The sequence below is a fragment of the Salvelinus alpinus genome, chromosome 21, assembly GCF_045679555.1.
Source record: "Salvelinus alpinus chromosome 21, SLU_Salpinus.1, whole genome shotgun sequence".
Classification (NCBI taxonomy): Eukaryota; Metazoa; Chordata; class Actinopteri; order Salmoniformes; family Salmonidae; genus Salvelinus; species Salvelinus alpinus.
The window spans coordinates 44545195-44567694 of NC_092106.1; the positions used below are offsets into that span (position 1 = coordinate 44545195).

Here is a 22500-nt window from a genome sequence, read left to right on the forward strand (position 1 = left end):
AGACTACAGCACCTTTCTCACTCCATCACTCTCCCCCTTTTCTCTCTCTCTCTCTCTGTCACCCTTTCTTTCTCTCTCTCTCCCCCTTTCTCTCTCTCTCTCCCCCCCCCCCCTCTCTCTCTCTCTCAATTCAATTCAATTCAATTCAAGGGGCTTTATTGGCATGGGAAACATGTGTTAACATTGCCAAAGCAAGTGAGGTAGGTAATATACAAAAGTCAAATAAACAATAAAAATGAACAGTAAACATTACACATACAGAAGTTTCAAAACAATAAAGACATTACAAATGTCATATTATATATATGCAGTGTTGTAACAATGTACAAATGGTTAAAGCACACAAGTTAAAATAAATAAACATAAATATGGGTTGTATTTACAATGGTGTTTGTTCTTCACTGGTTGCCCTTTTCTTGTGGCAACAGGTCACAAATCTTGCTGCTGTGATGGCACACTGTGGAATTTCACCCAGTAGATATGGGAGTTTATCAAAATTGGATTTGTTTTCAAATTCTTTGTGGATCTGTGTAATCTGAGGGAAATATGTCTCTCTAATATGGTCATACATTGGGCAGGAGGTTAGGAAGTGCAGCTCAGTTTCCACCTCATTTTGTGGGCAGTGTGCACATAGCCTGTCTTCTCTTGAGAGCCATGTCTGCCTACGGCGGCCTTTCTCAATAGCAAGGCTATGCTCACTGAGTCTGTACATAGTCAAAGCTTTCCTTAAGTTTGGGTCAGTCACAGTGGTCAGGTATTCTGCCACTGTGTACTCTCTGTTTAGGGCCAAATAGCATTCTAGTTTGCTCTGTTTTTTTGTTAATTCTTTCCAATGTGTCAAGTAATTATCTTTTTGTTTTCTCATGATTTGGTTGGGTCTAATTGTGCTGTTGTCCTGGGGCTCTGTGGGGTGTGTTTGTGTTTGTGAACAGAGCCCTAGGACCAGCTTGCTTAGGGGACTCTTCTCCAGGTTCATCTCTCTGTAGGTGATGGCTTTGTTATGGAAGGTTTGGGAATCGCTTCCTTTTAGGTGGTTGTAGAATTTAACGGCTCTTTTCTGGATTTTGATAATTAGTGGGTATCGGCCTAATTCTGCTCTGCATGCATTATTTGGTGTTCTACGTTGTACACGGAGGATATTTTTGCAGAATTCTGCATGCAGAGTCTCAATTTGGTGTTTGTCCCATTTTGTGAAATCTTGGTTGGTGAGCGGACCCCAGACCTCACAACCATAAAGGGCAATGGGCTCTATGACTGATTCAAGTATTTTTAGCCAGATCCTAATTGGTATGTTGAAATTTATGTTCCTTTTGATGGCATAGAAGGCCCTTCTTGCCTTGTCTCTCAGATCGTTCACAGCTTTGTGGAAGTTACCTGTGGTGCTGATGTTTAGGCCGAGGTATGTATAGTTTTTTGTGTGCTCTAGGGCAACGGTGTCTAGATGGAATTTGTGGTCCTGGTGACTGGACCTTTTTTGGAACACCATTATTTTGGGTCTTACTGAGATTTACTGTCAGGGCCCAGGTCTGACAGAATCTGTGCAGAAGATCTAGGTGCTGCTGTAGGCCCTCCTTGGTTGGTGACAGAAGCACCAGATCATCAGCAAACAGTAGACATTTGACTTCGGATTCTAGTAGGGTGAGACCGGGTGCTGCAGACTGTTCTAGTGCCCGCGCCAATTCGTTGATATATATGTTGAAGAGGGTGGGGCTTAAGCTGCATCCCTGTCTCACCCCACGACCCTGTGTGAAGAAATGTGTGTGTTTTTTGCCAATTTTAACCGCACACTTGTTGTTTGTGTACATGGATTTTATAATGTCGTATGTTTTACCCCCAACACCACTTTCCATCAATTTGTATAGCAGACCCTCATGCCAAATTGAGTCGAAGGCTTTTTTGAAATCAACAAAGCATGAGAAGACTTTGCCTTTGTTTTGGTTTGTTTGGTTGTCAATTAGGGTGTGTAGGGTGAATACATGGTCTGTTGTACGGTAATTTGGTAAAAAGCCAATTTGACATTTGCTCAGTACATTGTTTTCATTGAGGAAATGTACGAGTCTGCTGTTAATGATAATGCAGAGTATTTTCCCAAGGTTACTGTTGACGCATATTCCACGGTAGTTATTGGGGTCAAATTTGTCTCCACTTTTGTGGATTGGGGTGATCAGTCCTTGGTTCCAAATATTGGGGAAGATGCCAGAGCTAAGGACGATGTTAAAGAGTTTTAGTATAGCCAATTGGAATTTGTTGTCTGTATATTTGATCATTTCATTAAGGATACCATCAACACCACAGGCCTTTTTGGGTTTGAGGGTTTTTATTTTGTCCTGTAACTCATTCAAGGTAATTGGAGAATCCAATGGGTTCTGGTAGTCTTTAATAGTTGATTCTAGGATTTGTATTTGATCATGTATATGTTTTTGTTCTTTATTCTTTGTTATAGAGCCAAAAAGATTGGAGAAGTGGTTTACCCATACATCTCCATTTTGGATAGATAATTCTTCGTGTTGTTGTTTGTTTAGTGTTTTCCAATTTTCCCAGAATTGGTTAGAGTCTATGGAGTCTTCAATTACATTGAGCTGATTTCTGACGTGCTGTTCCTTCTTTTTCCGTAGTGTATTTCTGTATTGTTTTAGTGATTCGCCATAGTGAAGGCGTAGACTCAGGTTTTCCGGGTCTCTATGTTTTTGGTTGGACAGGTTCCTCAATTTATTTCTTAGATTTTTGCATTCTTTATCAAACCATTTGTCATTGTTGTTCATTTTCTTCGGTTTTCTATTTGAGATTTTTAGATTTGATAGGGAAGCTGAGAGGTCAAATATACTGTTAAGATTTTCTACTGCCAAGTTTACACCTTCACTATTGCAGTGGAACATTTTACCCAGGAAGTTGTCTAAAAGGGATTGAATTTGCTGTTGCCTAATTGTTTTTTGGTAGGTTTCCAAACTGCATTCCTTCCATCTATAGCATTTCTTAATGTTACTCAGTTCCTTTGGCTTTGATGCCTCATGATTGAGTATTGCTCTGTTCAAGTAGACTGTGATTTTGCTGTGGTCTGATAGGGGTGTCAGTGGGCTGACTGTGAACGCTCTGAGAGACTCTGGGTTGAGGTCAGTGATAAAGTAGTCTACAGTGCTACTGCCAAGAGATGAGCTATAGGTGAACCTACCATAGGAGTCCCCTCGAAGCCTACCATTGACTATGTACATACCCAGCGTGCGACAGAGCTGCAGGAGTTGTGACCCGTTTTTGTTGGTTATGTTGTCATAGTTGTGCCTAGGGGGGCATATGGGGGAGGGAATGCTGTCACCTGCAGGCAGGTGTTTGTCCCCCTGTGTGCTGAGGGTGTCAGGTTCTTGTCCAGTTCTGGCATTTAGGTCGCCACAGACTAATACATGTCCCTGGGCCTGGAAATGATTGATTTCCCCCTCCAGGATGGAGAAGCTGTCTTTATTAAAGTATGGGGATTCTAGTGGGGGGATATAGGTAGCACACAGGAGGACATTTTTCTCTGTTAAGATAATTTCCTTTTGAATTTCTAGCCAAATGTAAAATGTTCCTGTTTTGATTAATTTAATGGAGTGAGTTAGGTCTGCTCTATACCAAATTAGCATTCCCCCTGAGTCCCTTCCCTGTTTCACACCTGGTAGTTTGGTGGATGGGACTACCAGCTCTCTGTAACCTAGAGGGCAACCAGTGGGTCCGTCTCCGCTATACCATGTTTCTTGCAGGATGACAATGTCTGCATTACCGATTTCTTTGGTGAAGTCCGTGTTCCTGCTCTTTAGGCCAAAGGCAGATGACCTCAGGCCTTGGATATTCCAGGATGATATAGTGAAGGCTTTTTGTTCCATAAAGTGTCCAATGTTGTTGGCCGTGTGGTTTGGCCTCAGGCCAGTAAGTGTGAGCAGAGCCTGCTGAGCATCTGGTACATGCCGTTGGCTTGGGCGAGTGTAAGAGTGGGGGTTGGGCCTGTTTGCCCGCTCACTACCTGGGCGTATGTGTGACTTCCATGTTGATGCTCTCTTTGCGGGGGTGGGGTGCATGGGGTGGGCAGGAGTGGCATAGGTCTGATCTGAGGGGGCCTAAATGGGGTGTGGGCATGGTTGATGTGGGGGGGTGTTGATTGGTTGGGGTGGGGGTGTGGATGTGTCTGGGGGTGCTGTGGTCTGGATGTAAGTCCTCTTGGCGTGGGTCCTCTATGTGTAGGTCCACGGGGGGGTCCTGCAGGTCTTGGAGGGTGTCTCGCTGGTCTGGGTGGGGTGTCTATTGATCTGTTGCTCCTGTGTGAAGTGTTGGGGCTGCGTTTGAGAGCGATGTCCTTTAGAGTCCGGACAAAGGTGGGCACTGCTGCCTTATAGAGGTGGACCTGGTCATAGAGGCTGTTCAAGTCCAGGGTGGAGTGGTGGGCCAGGAAAACATTTGGTTTTGAGGCACAGTCACGGGAAATGCTTGCGTTTACCCGCTGTATTGTAGCAGGGTGGAAGTCTTTTCGTGGTAGCAGGGTGGAGATAACCACTTGTGCATTGGGGAAAGTAGAAGAAGCTTTTTCAATCACTCCCTTCAGTGCTGTGGCCACCCTTTCCTGCTTTGCTCTCAGGTCGTTTGTGCCTGTGTGTATTATTATGTGGCTAGGTGAGCCTAGTTTGTCCTCAGACAGAAGGTCTAGGGCGCGCTGGGTGTTTGGACACCAGAGTTTAGACACACTGTGTTTGGGAAAAAGTTTTTTTTCTTCTATATATTTCCCATTTGAGTCCATAAGGAGAACAATCTGTGTCTTGTGTTTGTTCTCAGTGGGTGTGGGGGGGTTGTCAGGAGGGCTATCAGGGTGGCTGACAGGGGGGGTGCTCAGGGGGGGTGAGAGCTGCTGGGCTTGGGTTTTTTCTTTTGTCTGTTCTGCTGTGATGTTGACTCTATGGTCAGGGTCTGGTGTGGACTGTTCTGCTGTGGTGTCGAGACTTTTGTCCGGTGCTGAGGTGGGCTGTTCTGCTGGCGTCTCTGTGGGGATGGCCACCTCCCTAGTGGGTTGTTCTCTGTCACATGCCATCCCCCTCAACCTCTCCTCCAGCAGTCTGATCCTCTCCTCCATCCCCCTCTCCCTCTCCTCCAGCAGTCTGATCCTCTCCTCTAGTGCTTTGTTCTGCTCCTGCTTCTGCTCTTTCTCCTGTTGAAGTTGTCTCACCACTGTCCAGAGTGCAGATATGTCTCTCTCCACCTCCAGCTCTCCTGGTCTGGTTAAGGGGTTGTTGTGCTGGACTGTTGTCTGGGTCTGTGCTGACTGGAGTGTAATCACCTGCTGTTCCAGCTCCACCTGCCTTACCTCCAGCTGGGTGAATTTATCCTTCATTTCAATGAGGGAGAAGTGCTCTGTACTGGGAGGTTGACTGTCTGCTGAGGGTTGCTCGTCTGTGGGGTTATATGATGAAGAGGTCTGGTCTGACCCGCTTGGGGTGGGGGTATCTTTATCAAGGGAGAGCTTCTCCTGCTGGGCTAATTCTTTGATTAGGTGAAAGTCCAGCTGAAACTGTTTGGGGTTGCCCTGTACCAATACTGTTCCAGACTTATATAGATTTATGTTAGCTGACTCAGAGTCCTCGTTGTCAAGTATCCTGAGTTTCCACCCCTCGTTAACCCCCCCTCTCTTAACAGAGGGGTAGTGTGCTAATATAGCACTGTGCCATGCCAGGGGATGGTTTGTGTGGAAGATAAGGTTGCTGATGTTCCCATTTTTGTAATAGTCAGCAAAAAGTGTCTCTTGATTTTCCATAAGGAGCTTCATTTTGTGCTCTTTTCTTGCCTTATCATTCTTTACACTCACAGGGTACTGTATTTTAATTACCTCTGAACAGCAGGAGGGAGCTTCTAAGGCCTCTCCATTTGGTTGGGGTAGACTATTCGACTCTCCTGCCATTGTTGGGCTAATGGTCTTTGACACCTCTCACTTGACACGTCAGTGCTAGTTGAAGCTGTATCAAGTCAGTTACAGTTGAATACAGTTGAAGCTGTATCTCTCTCAGTTCCACAAAAAATCCAAGTTTAACTAACTCTAAATCTATCTTTTTTAAAGAAAATGCTGAAAAATGCAGGAGCTCATCTGATCATCTGATCATGACCTCTCTCTCTCTCTCTCTCCTGTCTCTCTCTCTGTCTCTCTCTGTCACCCTTTCTTTCTCTCTCTCTCCCCCTTCCTCTCTCTCTCTCTCTCTCTCTCTCTCTCTCTCTCTCTCTCTCTCTCTCTGTCTGTCTGTCTGTCTGTCTGTCTGTCTGTCTGTCTCTCTCTCTCTCTCTCTCTCTCTCTCTCTCTCTCTCTCTCTCTCTCTCTCTCTCTCTCTCTCTCTCTCTCTCTCTGTCACCCTTTCTTTCTCTCTCTCTCCCCCTTCCTCTCTCTCTCTCTCTCTCTCTCTCTCTCTCTCTCTCTCTCTCTCTGTCACCCTTTCTTTCTCCCTCTCTCCCCCTTCCTCTCTCTCTCTCTCTCTCTCTCTCTCTCTCTCTCTCTCTCTCTCTCTCTCTCTCTCTCTCTCTCTCTCTCTCTCTGTCTGTCTGTCTGTCTGTCTGTCTCTCTCTCTCTCTCTCTCTCTCTCTCTGTCTCTCTCTCTCTGTCTCTCTCTGTCTCTCTCTCTGTCTCTCTCTCAAAGAAAACTGCAGATCAGTCGTCTGCGAAAGAGAGAAGCACTTCAGGTGACATGAAAAACTAACTGTACATTCACACACGCTCAGTCACACACACTCAGTCACACACGCTCAGTCATTTACACACACACTCAGTCACACACACACACACACACACAGTCATTTACACACATGATCAGTCACACACACACACGCTCAGTCATTTACACACACACACTCAGTCATTTACACACGCACACTCAGTCATTTACACACACGCTCAGTAATGCGGAGCGATGACGTGGAAAACTAGAACGCAGAATAGAACATTCTGTTATTCCAAGAAGGGTTTTGACAGAACTCTGGGTTAGAGCGCACTGAACTCATTCAGAAACACACTGACAAGCACACACTCCCTGATATACACACACTCACACCCTGATATACACACACTCACACACACACTCCCTGATATACACAGTGCTCGAATGGGACGCGCGGTGGTTCGCCGTACCCCTTGTTAGAAAAACAGGCTAAAAGCATAACCCTTGTTAGTTTAAGATTGTGGCTTTTTACATAGGGAAAATCTCTTAAATCCTTAGCAGAGGTGAGAAAACGACATCTGGGCCTGATGGAGAGGAAGAAGTAGGAAGGAAGTGGGGAGGAAGTAGGAAGGAAGTGGGGAGGAAGTAGGGAGGATGTAGGGGGAAGTAGGGAGGACGTAGGGGGAAGTAGGGCGGACGTGGGGGGGTAGGGCAGATGTAGGGGGAAGTAGGGAGGACGTAGGGAGGAAGTATAGATGACATAGGGGAGAAGAGAGGAAGTGGGGAGGAAGTATAGAGGACATAGGGGAGCAGAGAGGAAGTGGGGAGGAAGTAGGGAGGAAGTGGATCGGAAGTAGAGAGGACGTGGGGAGGAAGTAGGGAGGAAGTAGGAAGCAATCGGAGCAGAAGTAGCCTATCAACATGCGTGCCTCTCGCTCATTGTCTCGTTTCAGCCGAATACTGTCTGTTGGTCAGCAAGAGCACGCAGCTCAAACAACTGGTTGTCCTGTGGAGAAGCTCACAGACGAACCAAAGTGGTAGTTAAATTGAGCTCGTTTCTCAAAAGAATGAATCTGTGATGTATATTTCCCTCAACTTTCTGAGGAAGACGCCTGTTGGTGTGACCCGTGTGTGTCGGGTAGTCGGTTAGCATGCGGAAAGAGTCATTTCTAAGACGTTCCTCAAAAACCTTCCCAATTACACTTTTTACTAATTGTGAACCCACGTTTGCTGAAACCATCTCATGTCCTCAAAACTCTAAACACAAAACAGTCTCCACTTAGTACAGTCTTAGTGCGATACTATACTGTAGTCTCCACTTAGTACAGGTTTAGTGTGATACTATACTGTAGTCTCCACTTAGTACAGGTTTAGTGTGATACTATACTGTAGTCTCCACTTAGTACAGGTTTAGTGTGATACTATACTGTAGTCTCCACTTAGTACAGGTTTAGTGTGATACTATACTGTAGTCTCCACTTAGTACAGGCTTAGTGTGATACTATACTGTAGTCTCCACTTAGTACAGGCTTAGTGTGATACTATACTGTAGTCTCCACTGAGTACAGGCTTAGTGTGATACTATACTGTAGTCTCCACTTAGTACAGGCTTAGTGTGATACTATACTGTAGTCTCCACTGAGTACAGGCTTAGTGTGATACTATACTGTAGTCTCCACTTAGTACAGGCTTAGTGTGATACTATACTGTAGTCTCCACCGAGTACAGGCTTAGTGTGATACTATACTGTAGTCTCCACTGAGTACAGGCTTAGTGTGATACTATACTGTAGTCTCCACTGAGTACAGTCCTATCGTACAGTCTTAGTGTGATGCTATTCTGCGGTAGAGTAGTGGTGTAATAATGTGTTGTAGGTAAGCCAATTTCCCCAAACCACAGAGACGTCTTGCAAAATGGAACACAGCAATCAAAATCATGTACTCCCTGCTCAAAATGAAACACAGCAATCAAAATCATGTACTCCCTGCTCAAAATGGAACTCTGGATAGAAATGAGACACACATTAAATGAATCTAACTTAGTGACAACAGAGATCACACTAATGTGACATATTCCAAAAACACTACTATCAGAACCTATTACAGTGTAAAGACTAAGATGTTGTTGTTATACTGTATACTGTTTGTGTCTACTCAAACAAGAAAGGAACACAAATGCAAAAATGTACGTTTTATATTTCAACATGACTCAATACATGTTAAACAGCGTACTGTAAACACACTTACAGTAAAAATGCATACATACAGTAAATATATTTACGTATGCAAAGGAAGGGAAATAGTGCTATTTGTACTACTGTACTGTACGTTAGATCAATTGCACGGAATAGATAAGTCAAGAAACAAATACTTCATTGCGAAAACAAAGTCACATCTGTTGTTTTGGTCCGGCCACAGATTTTCATCAACATCACAGGCGATATTCTCCTTGGCCAGACAGCAGGGGAAAATATCTGCTGGCATGACGCAACCACCCCTGACAGGAATGGAACGTCACCACAGGGCTTCTCCATGGCCTGGAGAAGGGCCATACGTTCATGGGGTTTGCGATCATACACCTTCCACCGCCAAAACTAGAAAACAACTCCTCAATGGGTTTGAGAAATGAGGAATATGGTGGGAGATAGAGAATTGTAAACCTGGGATGGTCATTGAAGCAGTTGCGGATCTGAGCAGCCCGATGGAAACTCTTGTTGTACCAAATTAGAGCATACATTAGCTGCTCAGGATCACCTGGCCCTCTCTGCTTAGGATCACCTGGCCCTCTCTGCTCAGGATCACCCGGCCCTCTCTGCTCAGGAACACCCGGCCCTCTCTGCTCAGGATCACCCGGCCCTCTCTGCTCTGGATCACCCGGCCCTCTCTGCTCAGTATCACCCGGCCCTCTCTGCTCAGGATCACCTGGCCCTCTCTGCTCTGGCTGAAAAAGATTGTCATGTAAGGAGTTCAGGAAATGAAGGAGATGGGCAGTGTTGTATGGTCCAAGGGTGGCAAGGCAGTGGAGGATCCTATTGTGGCTCATAGCTGTGCATATGGTGACATTTCCCCAGTGCTGGCCAGGTACCTCAATGATGGCACGTTGACCAAAGATGTTTCTTCCTCTCCTCCTCGTCTTCGCCTAAATTGAATCCAGTCTCATCTAAGGAATATGAGTTCTTGGGGGATGGGCATCCAACTCCATGATTCTTTGAAATGTGTGTAAATACTGTAATTGGTGTATAGTAAAGTTCACTGGCAACATCAATGAGTCTCTGATGTTTCAACAGTGTATTAATACTACATTGTTTTACTTGTCTACATATTCCGTACTGTTTATCCTTCGCTCTTTCGTAATTCCTTTCAAATGGGACTCTGTAGATTTGCTTCATCCGGAGATGGTGCTTGTTAAGGATGCTGTCTATGGTTGATAAACTCACTCTGATGTTATGGAAGATGGCAGGGTTTTCAATCATCTGTTGGATTTCCCCACCGTCTTAATGGCAATATGTTCAACTACCGTTTGCACAATGTCCGATTCCTGTTCTCCTGTAAATAAACACGTTCTACCACCACGTGGTGGTCGTCTTTCAATTGCACAAAAACAAAATAGCATCCAGTACAGTAAACACTACAGTAGTACAGTATACATGATAAACATGTTACGAAGTAGAATAGCTCCCAAATACATACAGTAATACAGTAATGAAACATTGCATTTGTTGCCTTTACAGTACGTATTGGAATCTACAGTCTTTACTGTGCATTATGTTGTACTACTGTCTAGGTGTAAAAGTAGTAGAGAGGTCCAATGTCTGCAGTACAAACCTCTTCTCATTGTGGAACGTCCGGATGATGGATGCTACGGTGAAGTGGCTCATATTGGGCACCACTCTCTGCCCAGCCTCTCTCAAGGTCAAACCATGGTTGACCACATTGTCCACCATAGATGCCTACATTTTAATCAGAGATTACTCTCATTGTTCCTGGTTCACCTCTACCTCCGCCTCCACAACCTCCACCTATACCTCTACCTCCACCTCTACCTATACCTCTTCTACCTCCCCCTCTACTACCTCTACATCCACCTCTACCTCTTCTACCTATACTTCTACCTCCACCTCTACCTCTTCTACCTCCACCTATACCTCTTCTACCTCCACCTATACCTCTTCTACCTCCACCTCCACTACCTCTACATCCACCTCTACCTCTTCTACCTCCACCTCTACCTCCACCTCTACCTCCACCTCTTCTACCTCCACCTCCACAACCTCCACCTCTACCTCTTCTACCTCCACCTCCACTACCTCTACCTCCACCTCTTCTACTTCTACGACCAGGAATACGACTTTCCCGAAGCGGATCCTCTGTTTTGCCCACCACCCGGGACAATGGATCGGATCCCAGCCGGCGAACCAAAACAACAACACCGTAAAAGGGGCAGACGAAGCGGTTTTCTGGTCAAGCTCCGGAGACGGGCACATTACGCACAGCTCCCGAGCATACTACTTGCCAATGTCCAGTCTCTTGACAACAAGGTAGATGAAATCTGAGTAAGGGTAGCATTCCAGAGAGACATAAGAGACTGTAACGTTCTTTGCTTCACGGAAACATGGCTCACTCGAGACACGCTATCGGAGTCGGTACAGCCAGCTAGTTTCTTCATGCATCGCGCCGACAGAAACAAGCATCTTTCTGGTAAGAAGAAGGGCGGGGGGGTATGCCTTATGATTAACGAGACGTGGTGTGATCATAACAACATACAGGAACTCAAGTCCTTCTGTTCACCTGACTTAGAATTCCTCACAATCAAATGTCGACCGCATTATCTACCAAGAGAATTCTCTTCGATTATAATCCCCCCAAAGCAGACACATCGATGGCCCTGAACGAACTTCATTTGACTCTATGTAAACTGGAAACGACATATCCTGAGGCTGCATTCATTGTAGCTGGGGATTTTAACAAGGCTAATCTGAAAACAAGACTCCCTAAATTCTATCAGCATATCGATTGTGCAACCAGGGCTGGTAGAACCCTGGATCATTGTTATTCTAACTTCCGCGATGCATATAAGGCCCTCCCCCGCCCTCCTTTCGGAAAAGCTGACCACGACTCCATTTTGTTGCTCCCAGCCTATAGACAGAAACTAAAACAGGAAGCTCCCGTGCTTAGGTCTGTTCAACGCTGCTCCAACCAATCTGATTCCACGCTTCAAGATTGCTTTGATCACGTGGACTGGGATACGTTCCACATTGCGTCAAATAACAACATTGACGAATACGATGATTCGGTGAGCGAGTTTATTAGCAAGTGCATCGGCGATGTCGTACCCACAGCAACTATTAAAACATTCCCAAACCAAAAACCGTGGATTGATGGCAACATTCGCGCGAAACTGAAAGCGCGAACCACTGCTTTTAACTGGGGCAAGGTGACCGGTAACATGACCGAATACAAACAGTGTAGCTATTCCCTCCGCAAGGCAATCAAACAAGCTAAGCGTCAGTATAGAGACAAAGTAGAGTCGCAATTCAACGGCTCAGACACAAGAGGTATGTGGCAGGGTCTACAGTCAATCACGGATTACAAAAAGAAAACCATCCCCGTCGCGGACCAGGATGTCTTGCTTCCATACAGACTAAACAACTTCTTTGCTCGCTTTGAGGACAATACAGTGCCACTGACACAGCCCGCTACCAAAACCTGCGGACTCTCCTTCACTGCAGCCGACGTGAGTAAAACGTTTAAACGTGTTAACCCTCGCAAGGCTGCAGGCCCAGACGGCATCCCCAGCCGCGTCCTCAGAGCATGCGCAGATCAGCTGGCTGGTGTGTTTACGGACATATTCAATCAATCCTTATCCCAGTCTGCTGTTCCCACATGCTTCAAGAGTGCCACCATTGTTCCTGTTCCCAAGAAAGCTAAGGTAACTGAGCTAAACGACTACCGCCCCGTAGCACTCACTTCCGTCCTCATGAAGTGCTTTGAGAGACTAGTCAAGGACCATATCACCTCCACCCTACCTGACACCCGAGACCCACTCCAATTTGCTTACCGCCCCAATAGGTCCACAGACGGCGCAATCGCAACCACACTGCACACTGCACACTCCCCTAACCCATCTGGACAAGAGAAATACCTATGTGAGAATGCTGTTCATCGACTACAGCTCAGCATTTCACACCATAGTACCCTCCAAACTCATCATCAAGCTCGAGACCCTGGGTCTTGACCCCGCCCTGTGCAACTGGGTACTGGACTTCCTGACGGGCCGTCCCCAGGTGGTGAGGGTAGGTAACAACATCTCCACCCCGCTGATCCTCAACACTGGGGCCCCACAAGGGTGCGTTCTGAGCCCTCTCCTGTACGCCCTGTTCACCCACGACTGCGTGGCCATGCACGCCTCCAACTCAATCATCAAGTTTGCAGACGACACTACAGTGGTAGGCTTGATTACCAACAACGGCGAGACGGCCTACAGGGAGGAGGTGAGGGCCCTCAGAGGGTTGTGTCAGGAAAATAACCTCACACTCAACGTCAACAAAACAAAGGAGATGATCGTAGACTTCAGGAAACAGCAGAGGGAGAACCCCCTATCCACATCGACGGGACAGTAGTGGAGAGGGTAGTAAGTTTTAAGTTCCTTGGCGTACACATCACGGACAAACTGAATTGGTCCACCCACACAGAGGTCTTCAACCTCAGGGGGCTGAAGAAATTTGGCTTGTCACCAAAAGCACTCACAAACTTTTACAGATGCACAATCGAGAGCATCCTGTCGGGCTGTACCACCGCCTGGTAACGGCAACTGCTCCGCCCACAACCGTAAGGCTCTCCAGAGGGTAGTGAGGTCTGCACAACGCATCACCGGGGGCAAACTACCTGCCCTCCAGGACATCTACACCACCCGATGCCACAGGAAAGCCATAAAGATCATCAAGGACAACAACCATCCGAGCCACTGCATGTTCACCCCGCTATCATCCAGAAGGCGAGGTCAGTACAGGTGCATCAAAGCAGGGACTGAGAGACTGAAAAACAGCTTCTATCTCAAGGTCATCAGACTGTTAAACAGCCACCACTAACATTGAGTGGCTGCTGCCAACATACTGACTCAACTCCAGCCACTTTAATAATGTAAAAAATGATGAAAAATGTATCACTAGCCACTTTATACAATGCCACTTCATATAATGTTTACATACCCTACATTACTCATCTCATATGTATATACTGTACTCTATACCATCTACTGTATCTTGCCATCTTGATGTAATACATGTATCACTATCCACTTTAAACAATGCCACTTTTATGTTTACATACCCTACATTACTCATCTCATATGTATATACCGTACTCTATACCATCTACTGCATCTTGCCTATGCCGTTCTGTACCATCACTCATTCATATATTTTTATGTACTTCATTCCTTTACACTTGTGTGTATAAGGTAGTAGTTGTGGAATTGTTAGGTTAGATTACTTGTTGGTTATTACTGCATTGTCGGAACTAGAAGCACAAGCATTTCGCTACACTCACATTAACATCTGCTAACCATGTGTATGTGACAAATAACATTTGATTTGATTTGACCTTCACCTCTACTGTACCTCCACCTCCACCTCTATCTCTCTCTGCCAAGTTTGCTTCCGTTGTTCTCCAAACACAGGAGTTCTCGCCTGTGGCCTTTTTATCCAGACCAAAGGTCTGATTGCAAAGTGAACAACTAGTGTTTGCACATGTGAAGAGTGAAAGTGGCCAATTGGTAATTGAGCTGAGCTTGTTGAACAGTGTTGCTTTTCATTTGCACACAAGAGATTTTAGTTGGGAAGGTTGTGCCAAAGGTAGAGAATTGTGTGTTGTGTTTTGCCAAATGTTTGTTATAGAATTGCAACCTGAGTGTAAAGCAGAACATGTGCAGGTAGTATTGCAGATGTGTTGTCTGGTTCTACTAAATTAGTTACAGGTTTGGGTCATTGTGCCTATGGGCCAGTTTTAGTGTGTAAACAATTGGGGAAAAATGTAATTGTTGACTCTAAAATAGGCCAGCCTGGCGTCATGATGATTTGTAGCCTGTCAATCAGGTGATCATATGTTTTTGCAACTCTGCCATCACATGTATTGTCACGAACGTCGTCAGGGCGACCAGACCAAGGTGCAGCGTACATTTATTTTTATTTATGAATGTCGCCAACAAAAAACGAATGTGACGCTAACTAGGGCTATACAGGCCACTAGCACAGACAACTACCCACAACTAAGGTGGAAAAACAGGCTGCCTAAGTATGATTCCTAATCAGAGACAACGATAGACAGCTGTCCCTGATTGAGAACCATACCCGGCCAAAACATAGAAACAGAAAACATAGAAATAAAGAAACTAGAATGCCCACCCTAGTCACACCCACACATGCATAGAAGTAAAGAAACTAGAATGCCCACCCTAGTCACACCCACACATGCATAGAAGTAAAGAAACTAGAATGCCCACCCTAGTCACACCCACACATGTATAGAAATAAAGAAACTAGAATGCCCACCCTAGTCACACCCACACATGCATAGAAGTAAAGAAACTAGAATGCCCACCCTAGTCACGCCCACACATGCATAGAAGCAAAGAAACTGGAATGCCCACCCTAGTCACACCCACACATGCATAGAAGTAAAGAAACTAGAATGCCCACCCTAGTCACACCCACACATGTATAGAAGTAAAGAAACTAGAATGCCCACCCTAGTCACACCCACAGATGTATAGAAATAAAGAAACTAGAATGCCCACCCTAGTCACACCCATACATGCATAGAAATAGGGAAACTAGAATGCCCACCCTAGTCACACCCACCCATGCATAGAAGTAAAGAAACTAGAATGCCCACCCTAGTCACACCCACACATGTATAGAAATAAAGAAACTAGAATGCCCACCCTAGTCACACCCATACATGCATAGAAATAGGGGAACTAGAATGCCCACCCTAGTCACACCCACACATGCATAGAAGTAAAGAAACTAGAATGCCCACCCTAGTCACACCCACACATGTATAGAAATAAAGAAACTAGAATGCCCACCCTAGTCACACCCACACATGCATAGAAGTAAAGAAACTAGAATGCCCACCCTAGTCACACCCACACATGTATAGAAGTAAAGAAACTAGAATGCCCACCCTAGTCACACCCACACATGTATAGAAATAAAGAAACTAGAATGCCCACCCTAGTCACACCCACACATGTATAGAAATAAAGAAACTAGAATGCCCACCCTAGTCACACCCACACATGCATAGAAGTAAAGAAACTAGAATGCCCACCCTAGTCACACCCACACATGTATAGAAATAAAGAAACTAGAATGCCCACCCTAGTCACACCCACACATGTATAGAAATAAAGAAACTAGAATGCCCACCCTAGTCACACCCACACATGCATAGAAATGCTGATAGCCAAACAAGAAGTCTCTTTCTAGTGGTCGCATGGTAAAAGCCCGCATGCAGTTTATTTTATATTTTGAAATCATCACTATATGTCTAATAAATAAACTGTGTGTGTTTATTTCATGAAAATAACTCAAATTATCTAATAATTTTATTTTAAGGGGGGGGGGGTAAATCAGCTTTAATATTGCAGATAGTGTAGCTTCCATCAATGTAATTGTCTGCATCATTTCCAATCCCACATATTTTATTTGTATATATACAGTACCAGTCAAAAGTTTGGACACACCTCATTCCAGGGGTTTTCTATATTTTTACTATTTTCTACATTGTAGAATAATAGTGAAGACATCACAACTATGGAAAGGGTGACTACTATGGAAATAAACTGTTAAACAAATGAAAATATATGTTATATTTTTGATTCTTCAAAGTAGTCACCCTTTGCCTTGTTGACAGCTTTGCACACGCTTGAATTCTCTCAACCAGCTTCATGAGGTAGTCAACTGGAATGCATTTCAATTAACAGGTGTGCCTTGTTAAAAGTTAATTTGTGGAATTTCATTCCTTCTTAATGCGTTTTAGCCAATCAGTTGTGTTGTGACAAGAGCTAGGGTTGGTATACAGACGATAGCCCTATTTGGTAAAAGATCAAGTCCATATCATGGCAAGAACAGCTCAAATAAGCAAAGAGAAATGAAAGTGCATCATTACTTTAAGACATGAAGGTCAGACAATCCGGAAAATTTCAAGAACTTTGAAAGTTTCTTCAAGTGCAGTTGCAAAAGCCATCAAGCACTATGATGAAACTGGCTCTCATAAGGCCCGCCACATGCATGCTATTCAACCGATCACTGCCTGCACCTGCTCGCCCGTCCAGCATCACTACTCTGGACGGCTCTGACTTAGAATACGTGGACAACTACAAATACCTAGGTGTCTGGTTAGACTGTAAACTCTCCTTCCAGACTCACATTAAGCATCTCCAATCCAAAATTAAATCTAGAATCGGCTTTCTATATCGCAACAAAGCATCCTTCACTCATGCTGCCAAACATACCCTCGTAAAACTGACCATCCTACCGATCCTCGACTTCGGTGATGTCATCTATAAAATAGCCTCTAACACTCTAATCAACAAACTGCATGCAGTCTATCACAGTGCCATCCGCTTTGTCACCAAAGCCCCATACACTACCCCCCATTGCGACCTGTACACTCTCCTTGGTTGGCCCTCGCTTCATACTCGTCGCCAAACCCACTGGCTACAGGTTATCTACAAGTCTCTGCTAGGTAAAGCCCCACCTTATCTCAGCTCACTGGTCACCATAGCAGCACCCACTCGTAGCACGCGCTCCAGCAGGTATATCTCACAGGTCACCCCCAAAGCCAATTCCTCCTTTGGTTGTCTTTCCTTCCAGTTCTCTGCTGCCAATGACTGGAACGAACTGCAAAAATCACTGAAGCTGGAGACTCATATCTCCCTCACTAGCTTTAAGTTGTCAGAGCAACTCACAGATCACTGCACTTGTACATAGCCCATCTGTAAACAGCCCATCTATCTACCTACCTCATCCCCATACTGTATTTATTTATTTATCTTGCTCCTTTGCACCCCAGTATCTCTACTTGCACATTCATCTTCTGCACATCTACCATTCCCGTGTTTAATTGCTATATTGTAATTACTTCGGCACCATGGCCTATTTATTGCCTTAACTCCCTTATCTTACCTCATTTGCACACACTGTATATAGACTTTTTGTTTTCTTTTGTTCTACAGTATTATTGACTATGTTTTGTTTATTCCATGTGTAACTCTGTGTTGTTGTATGTGTCGAATTGCTATGCTTTATCTTGGCCAGGTTGCAGTTGCAAATGAGAACTTGTTCTCAACTAGCCTACCTGGTTAAATAAAGGTGAAATAAAAATAAATAAAAATAAAATGAAAGGAAGACCCAGAGTTACCTCTGCTGCAGAGGATAAGTTCATTAGAGTTACCAGCCTCCGAAATTGCAGCCCAAATAAATGCTTCACAGAGTTCAAGTAACGGACACATCTCAACATCAACTGTTCAGAGGAGACCGTGTGAATCAGGTCTTCAGGGTCGAATTGCTGCAAAGAAACCACTACTAAAGGACATCAATAATAAGAAGAGACCTTCTTGGGCCAAGAAACACGAGCAATGAACATTAGACTGGTGGAAATCTGTTCTTTGGTCTGATGAGTCCAAATTTTCGATTTTTGGTTCCAACCGCCATTTCTTTGTGAGACGCAGAGACGCAGCGTGTGCAAAGCTGTCATCAAGGCAAAGAGTGGCTACTTTGAAGAATCTAAAATCTAAAATATATTTTGATTTGTTTAATACTTTTTTGGTTACTACATGATTCCATATGTGTTATTTCATAGTTTTGATGTCTTCACTATTATTCTACAATGTAGAAAATAGTAAAAATAAAGAAAAACCCTTGAATGAGTACGTGTGTCCACATTTTTAACTGGTACTGTAAATCTAATCTGAAGTGACAGCTTTTGAGAGTGGAGTGGCTGTTTTTCTTCTGACTGATCTCTACAGACCAGAAGTAATGGCATGTGGCTTTAGGTGATAAAACATGAAGATCAGAGAAGAAGAGTTCCCTCCTCCATTTCTGATATCTGAGAGTGTTTTACTTGTTTGTTTATGTGTGTGTGTGTCAGTGTGTGTCAGCGTGTGTCAGTGTGTGTGTTTGTCACGAAAGGCTGTTGTATAATGTCACATGACACAAATCGTAGCCTGACAGGCAGAAATGGAGGACCAGATATGAGCCAAATCTGTCATCGGTTACGAGGCTAAGAATTTGAGCTTGTGTGTGTGACTGAATTATCTAATACACACTAGTTAACGCACCGTGTTTTACTAGGCCAGCCTTGGTTATTAATAGTGTTGCACTCTAACATCTGACTTTAAGACATCAACAAAAGTCTATGGCAGAAACACTCCTCTCCTCATATCTTTCCCTCGCCTGTCATATTTCCTTTTCTCTACAGTTTTATTGTCCTTTGCACTCTCAGCAATGGGCCAACTCTCCTCTATTTTCTTCTCCTCCCTCTAGTTTTCTCTCCCTCTGTTTTTTCCTTCCTGCATCCCGGCACCCAGATTTTTCCCATCTGCCCCAGCCTTCCTGTCGTGCCATTGGTCGGGGAGCCACCAACCAATCAGATTAAAGCAGGCTATTCTTTTGTTTCTGTTTTCCCTCTATCCCTTTTTATCTTTCTTTCCTCCGCCCTCCCTCTCTTCCGCCTGCCCACAGGCCTCCTGGCAGCTGTATTGTTCCCTTGTTTTCTCGTTCTATCCTTTCCTTACCTGAGCTGTTGGCAGAGCTCTCTCTCTTTACACAGCAGCCCCTCTGTCATGTCTCGCTCTAAACCCACACGCTTCAGCCTAGAGAGAGAGAGAGCAAGAGAGGGAGACAGAGATAGATAGAGAGAGAGAGAGAGAGAGAGAGAGAGAGAGAGAGAGAGAGAGAGAGAGAGAGAGAGAGAGAGAGAGAGAATCTTTTCTTGAATAAAATGTCAAAATAATGCAGTGCAATGCACACATAACCACTACAAGAGGAGAATAAACAGTAAACTAGTCACAGGGAGGAAGTGGTATTGAGAGAGAAAGTAGTGGGAAGTTAAGGAGGTTTATGAGAGGAATGGAGGACAGAAAGAAAGGCAGGATACCCTAATTATGGTGGAAGATACCCTGTGATGTTTATATGGTGTCTTTATGTTTCTATGGAAACTGTCCTGCCTCATGTCACTATGTTCATTATCCAGAAACAAAACAAATACATATAAACATGAGAAGAGCTACTAGAAGTGGTAAACAGCCTCCTGCAAAGATTCAGGAAAAGTGAAAGTAAAGTGATTATTTGATCAGGACATGATTGATGACATGACTAATAATTGGTGAGTCATCACACACGTACACACACAAACATTTGCATTGTCTAGTTACTGTTCTGACACAAAGGAATATAGGCACAGAGAGGAGAAATACATATTAGAATGTTAGTGTTAGAATGTTAGCGTGTTAGAATGTTAGAGAGTTAGTTTTAGAGTGTTAGAATGTTAGAGAGTTAGTTTTAGAGTGTTAGAATGTTAAAGTGTTAGAATGTTAGAGAGTTAGTTTTAGAGTGTTAGAATGTTAGAGTGTTAGAGTGTTAGTGTTAGAATGTTAGAGAGTTAGTTTTAGAGTGTTAGAATGTTAGAATGTTCGAGTTAGTTTTAGAGTGTTAGAATGTTAGAATGTTAAAGTGTTAGAGTGTTAGAATGTTAGTGTTAGAATGTTAGAATGTTAGCATGTTAGAATGTTAGAATGTTTGAGTGTTAGAGTGTTAGTGTTAGAATGTTAGAATGTTAGAATGTTATAGTGTTATAATGTTAGAGAGTTAGTTTTAGAGTGTGAGAATGTTAGAGTGGTAGAGTGTTAGTGTTAGAATGTTAGAGAGTTAGTTTTAGAGTGTTAGAATGTTAGAATGTTCGAGTTAGTTTTAGAGTGTTAGAATGTTAGAGTGTTAGAATGTTAGTGTTAGAATGTTAGCATGTTAGAATGTTAGAATGTTTGAGTGTTAGAGTGTTAGAGTGTTAGTGTTAGAATGTTAGAGTGTTAGAATGTTAGAATGTTATAGTGTTATAATGTTAGAGAGTTAGTTTTAGAGTGTTAGAATGTTAGAGTGTTCGAGTGTTAGAATGTTAGTGTTAGAATGTTAGAGAGTTAGTTTTAGAGTGTTAGAATGTTAGAATGTTCGAGTGTTAGAATGTTAGTGTTAGAATGTTAGAATGTTAGCATGTTAGAATGTTATAGTGTTATAATGTTAGAGAGTTAGTTTTAGAGTGTTAGAATGTTAGAGTGTTAGAGTGTTAGTGTTAGAATGTTAGAGTGTTAGTTTTAGAGTATTAGAATGTTAGTGTTAGAATGTTAGAATGTTAGCGTGTTAGAATATTAGAGCGTTAGAATGTTAGAATGTTAGAGTGTTAGAATGTTAGAATGTTAGAGTGTTAGAATGTTAGTGTTAGAATGTTAGAATATTAGAGTGTTAGAATGTTAGAATGTTAGAGTGTTAGAATGTTAGAGTGTTAGAATGTTAGAGTGTTAGAATGTTAGAGTGTTAATGTTGGAATGTTAGAGTGTTAGAATGTTAGAGTGTTAGAATGTTAGAGTGTTAGAATGTTAGAGTGTTAGAATGTTAGAGTGTTAGAGTGTTAGAATGTTAGAGTGTTAGAGTGTAAGAATGTTAGTGTTAGAGGGTTAGAATGTTAGAGTGTTAGAATGTTAGAGTGTTAATGTTAGAATGTTAGAGTGTTAGACTGTTAGAGTGTTAGAAACTCTATTAAGAAGTGTAGATGATAGGGTTGAGTGATAAAACTCTTCCTCACAGTTTCCAGACATAACCAATCAACCAGGACAGAACAACACATCAGCACTCAGATCACGTCGCCCGCCCAGCCAGACACCACATCCAAGCAGACATGCAGCATCTCACTCCCAGACGCAGCCAGACACCACAACAAACAAGTGCTGACAGTGATTTCTTAATGAGAGAGAGAGAGAGAGAGAGAGAGAGAGAGAGGCTAGAGAGAGAGACAGAGAGAGTGAGGAGAGAGAGAGAGAGAGAGGAGAGAGAGAGACAGAGAGAGAGTGAGGAGAGAGAGAGACAGAGAGAGAGTGAGGAGAGAGAGAGAGAGAGAGAGAGAGAGTGTTAGAAGAATCGGCAGCACCTGGTATCACCCTACACAACACTGAAATCAAGTGTCTGCTGTACGCAGATGACCTGGTGCTGCTGTCTCCCACTAAAGAGGGGTTACAGCAGCACCTAGATCGTCTTCACAGGTTCTGTCAGACTTGGGCTCTGACCGTTAACCTAAAAAAAACAAATATAATGATATTCCAAAAAAGGTCCGGAAATAAGGATGACAAATATAAATTCTATTTGGACACAGTTCTATTAGAACACACCAAAAACTACACATATCTAGGACTAAATATCAGCAACACAGGTAGCTTTCACATGGCTGTGAATGAGCTGAGAGACAAAGCAAGAAGAGCATTCTATGCCATTAAAAGGAACATCAAAATTGAAATTCCAATTAGAATCTGGCTCAAATTTTTTCAATCAGTTATAGAACCAATTGCTCTATATGGCAGTGAAGTATGGGGTCCACTCTCTAATAATGAATTTACTAAATGGGACAAACATCCAATTGAAGTATTGCATGCAGAGTTTTGCAAGACTGTATTGCAAGTACAAAGAAAAACTCAAAATAACGCATGTAGGGCAGAATTGGGCCAATATCCTCTCCTCATTCGAATAGAAAAAAGAGCCATCAAATTTTACAACCATCTAAAAACAAGTGACCCTAAA

General features: G+C 43.6%; 1 protein-coding gene across 1 annotated transcript in view; it reads right to left on the reverse strand.

The window, feature by feature from the left end:
• The window catches only part of lekr1 (Leucine-, glutamate- and lysine-rich protein 1), a 203473-nt gene that overhangs the window by 113365 nt on the left and 67608 nt on the right, over positions 1-22500 (reverse strand). The window contains exon 4 of the mRNA XM_071357976.1: positions 19455-19532. Coding sequence (XP_071214077.1) covers positions 19455-19532 — 78 coding nt within the window. The remainder of the gene's footprint in view (positions 1-19454; positions 19533-22500) is intronic.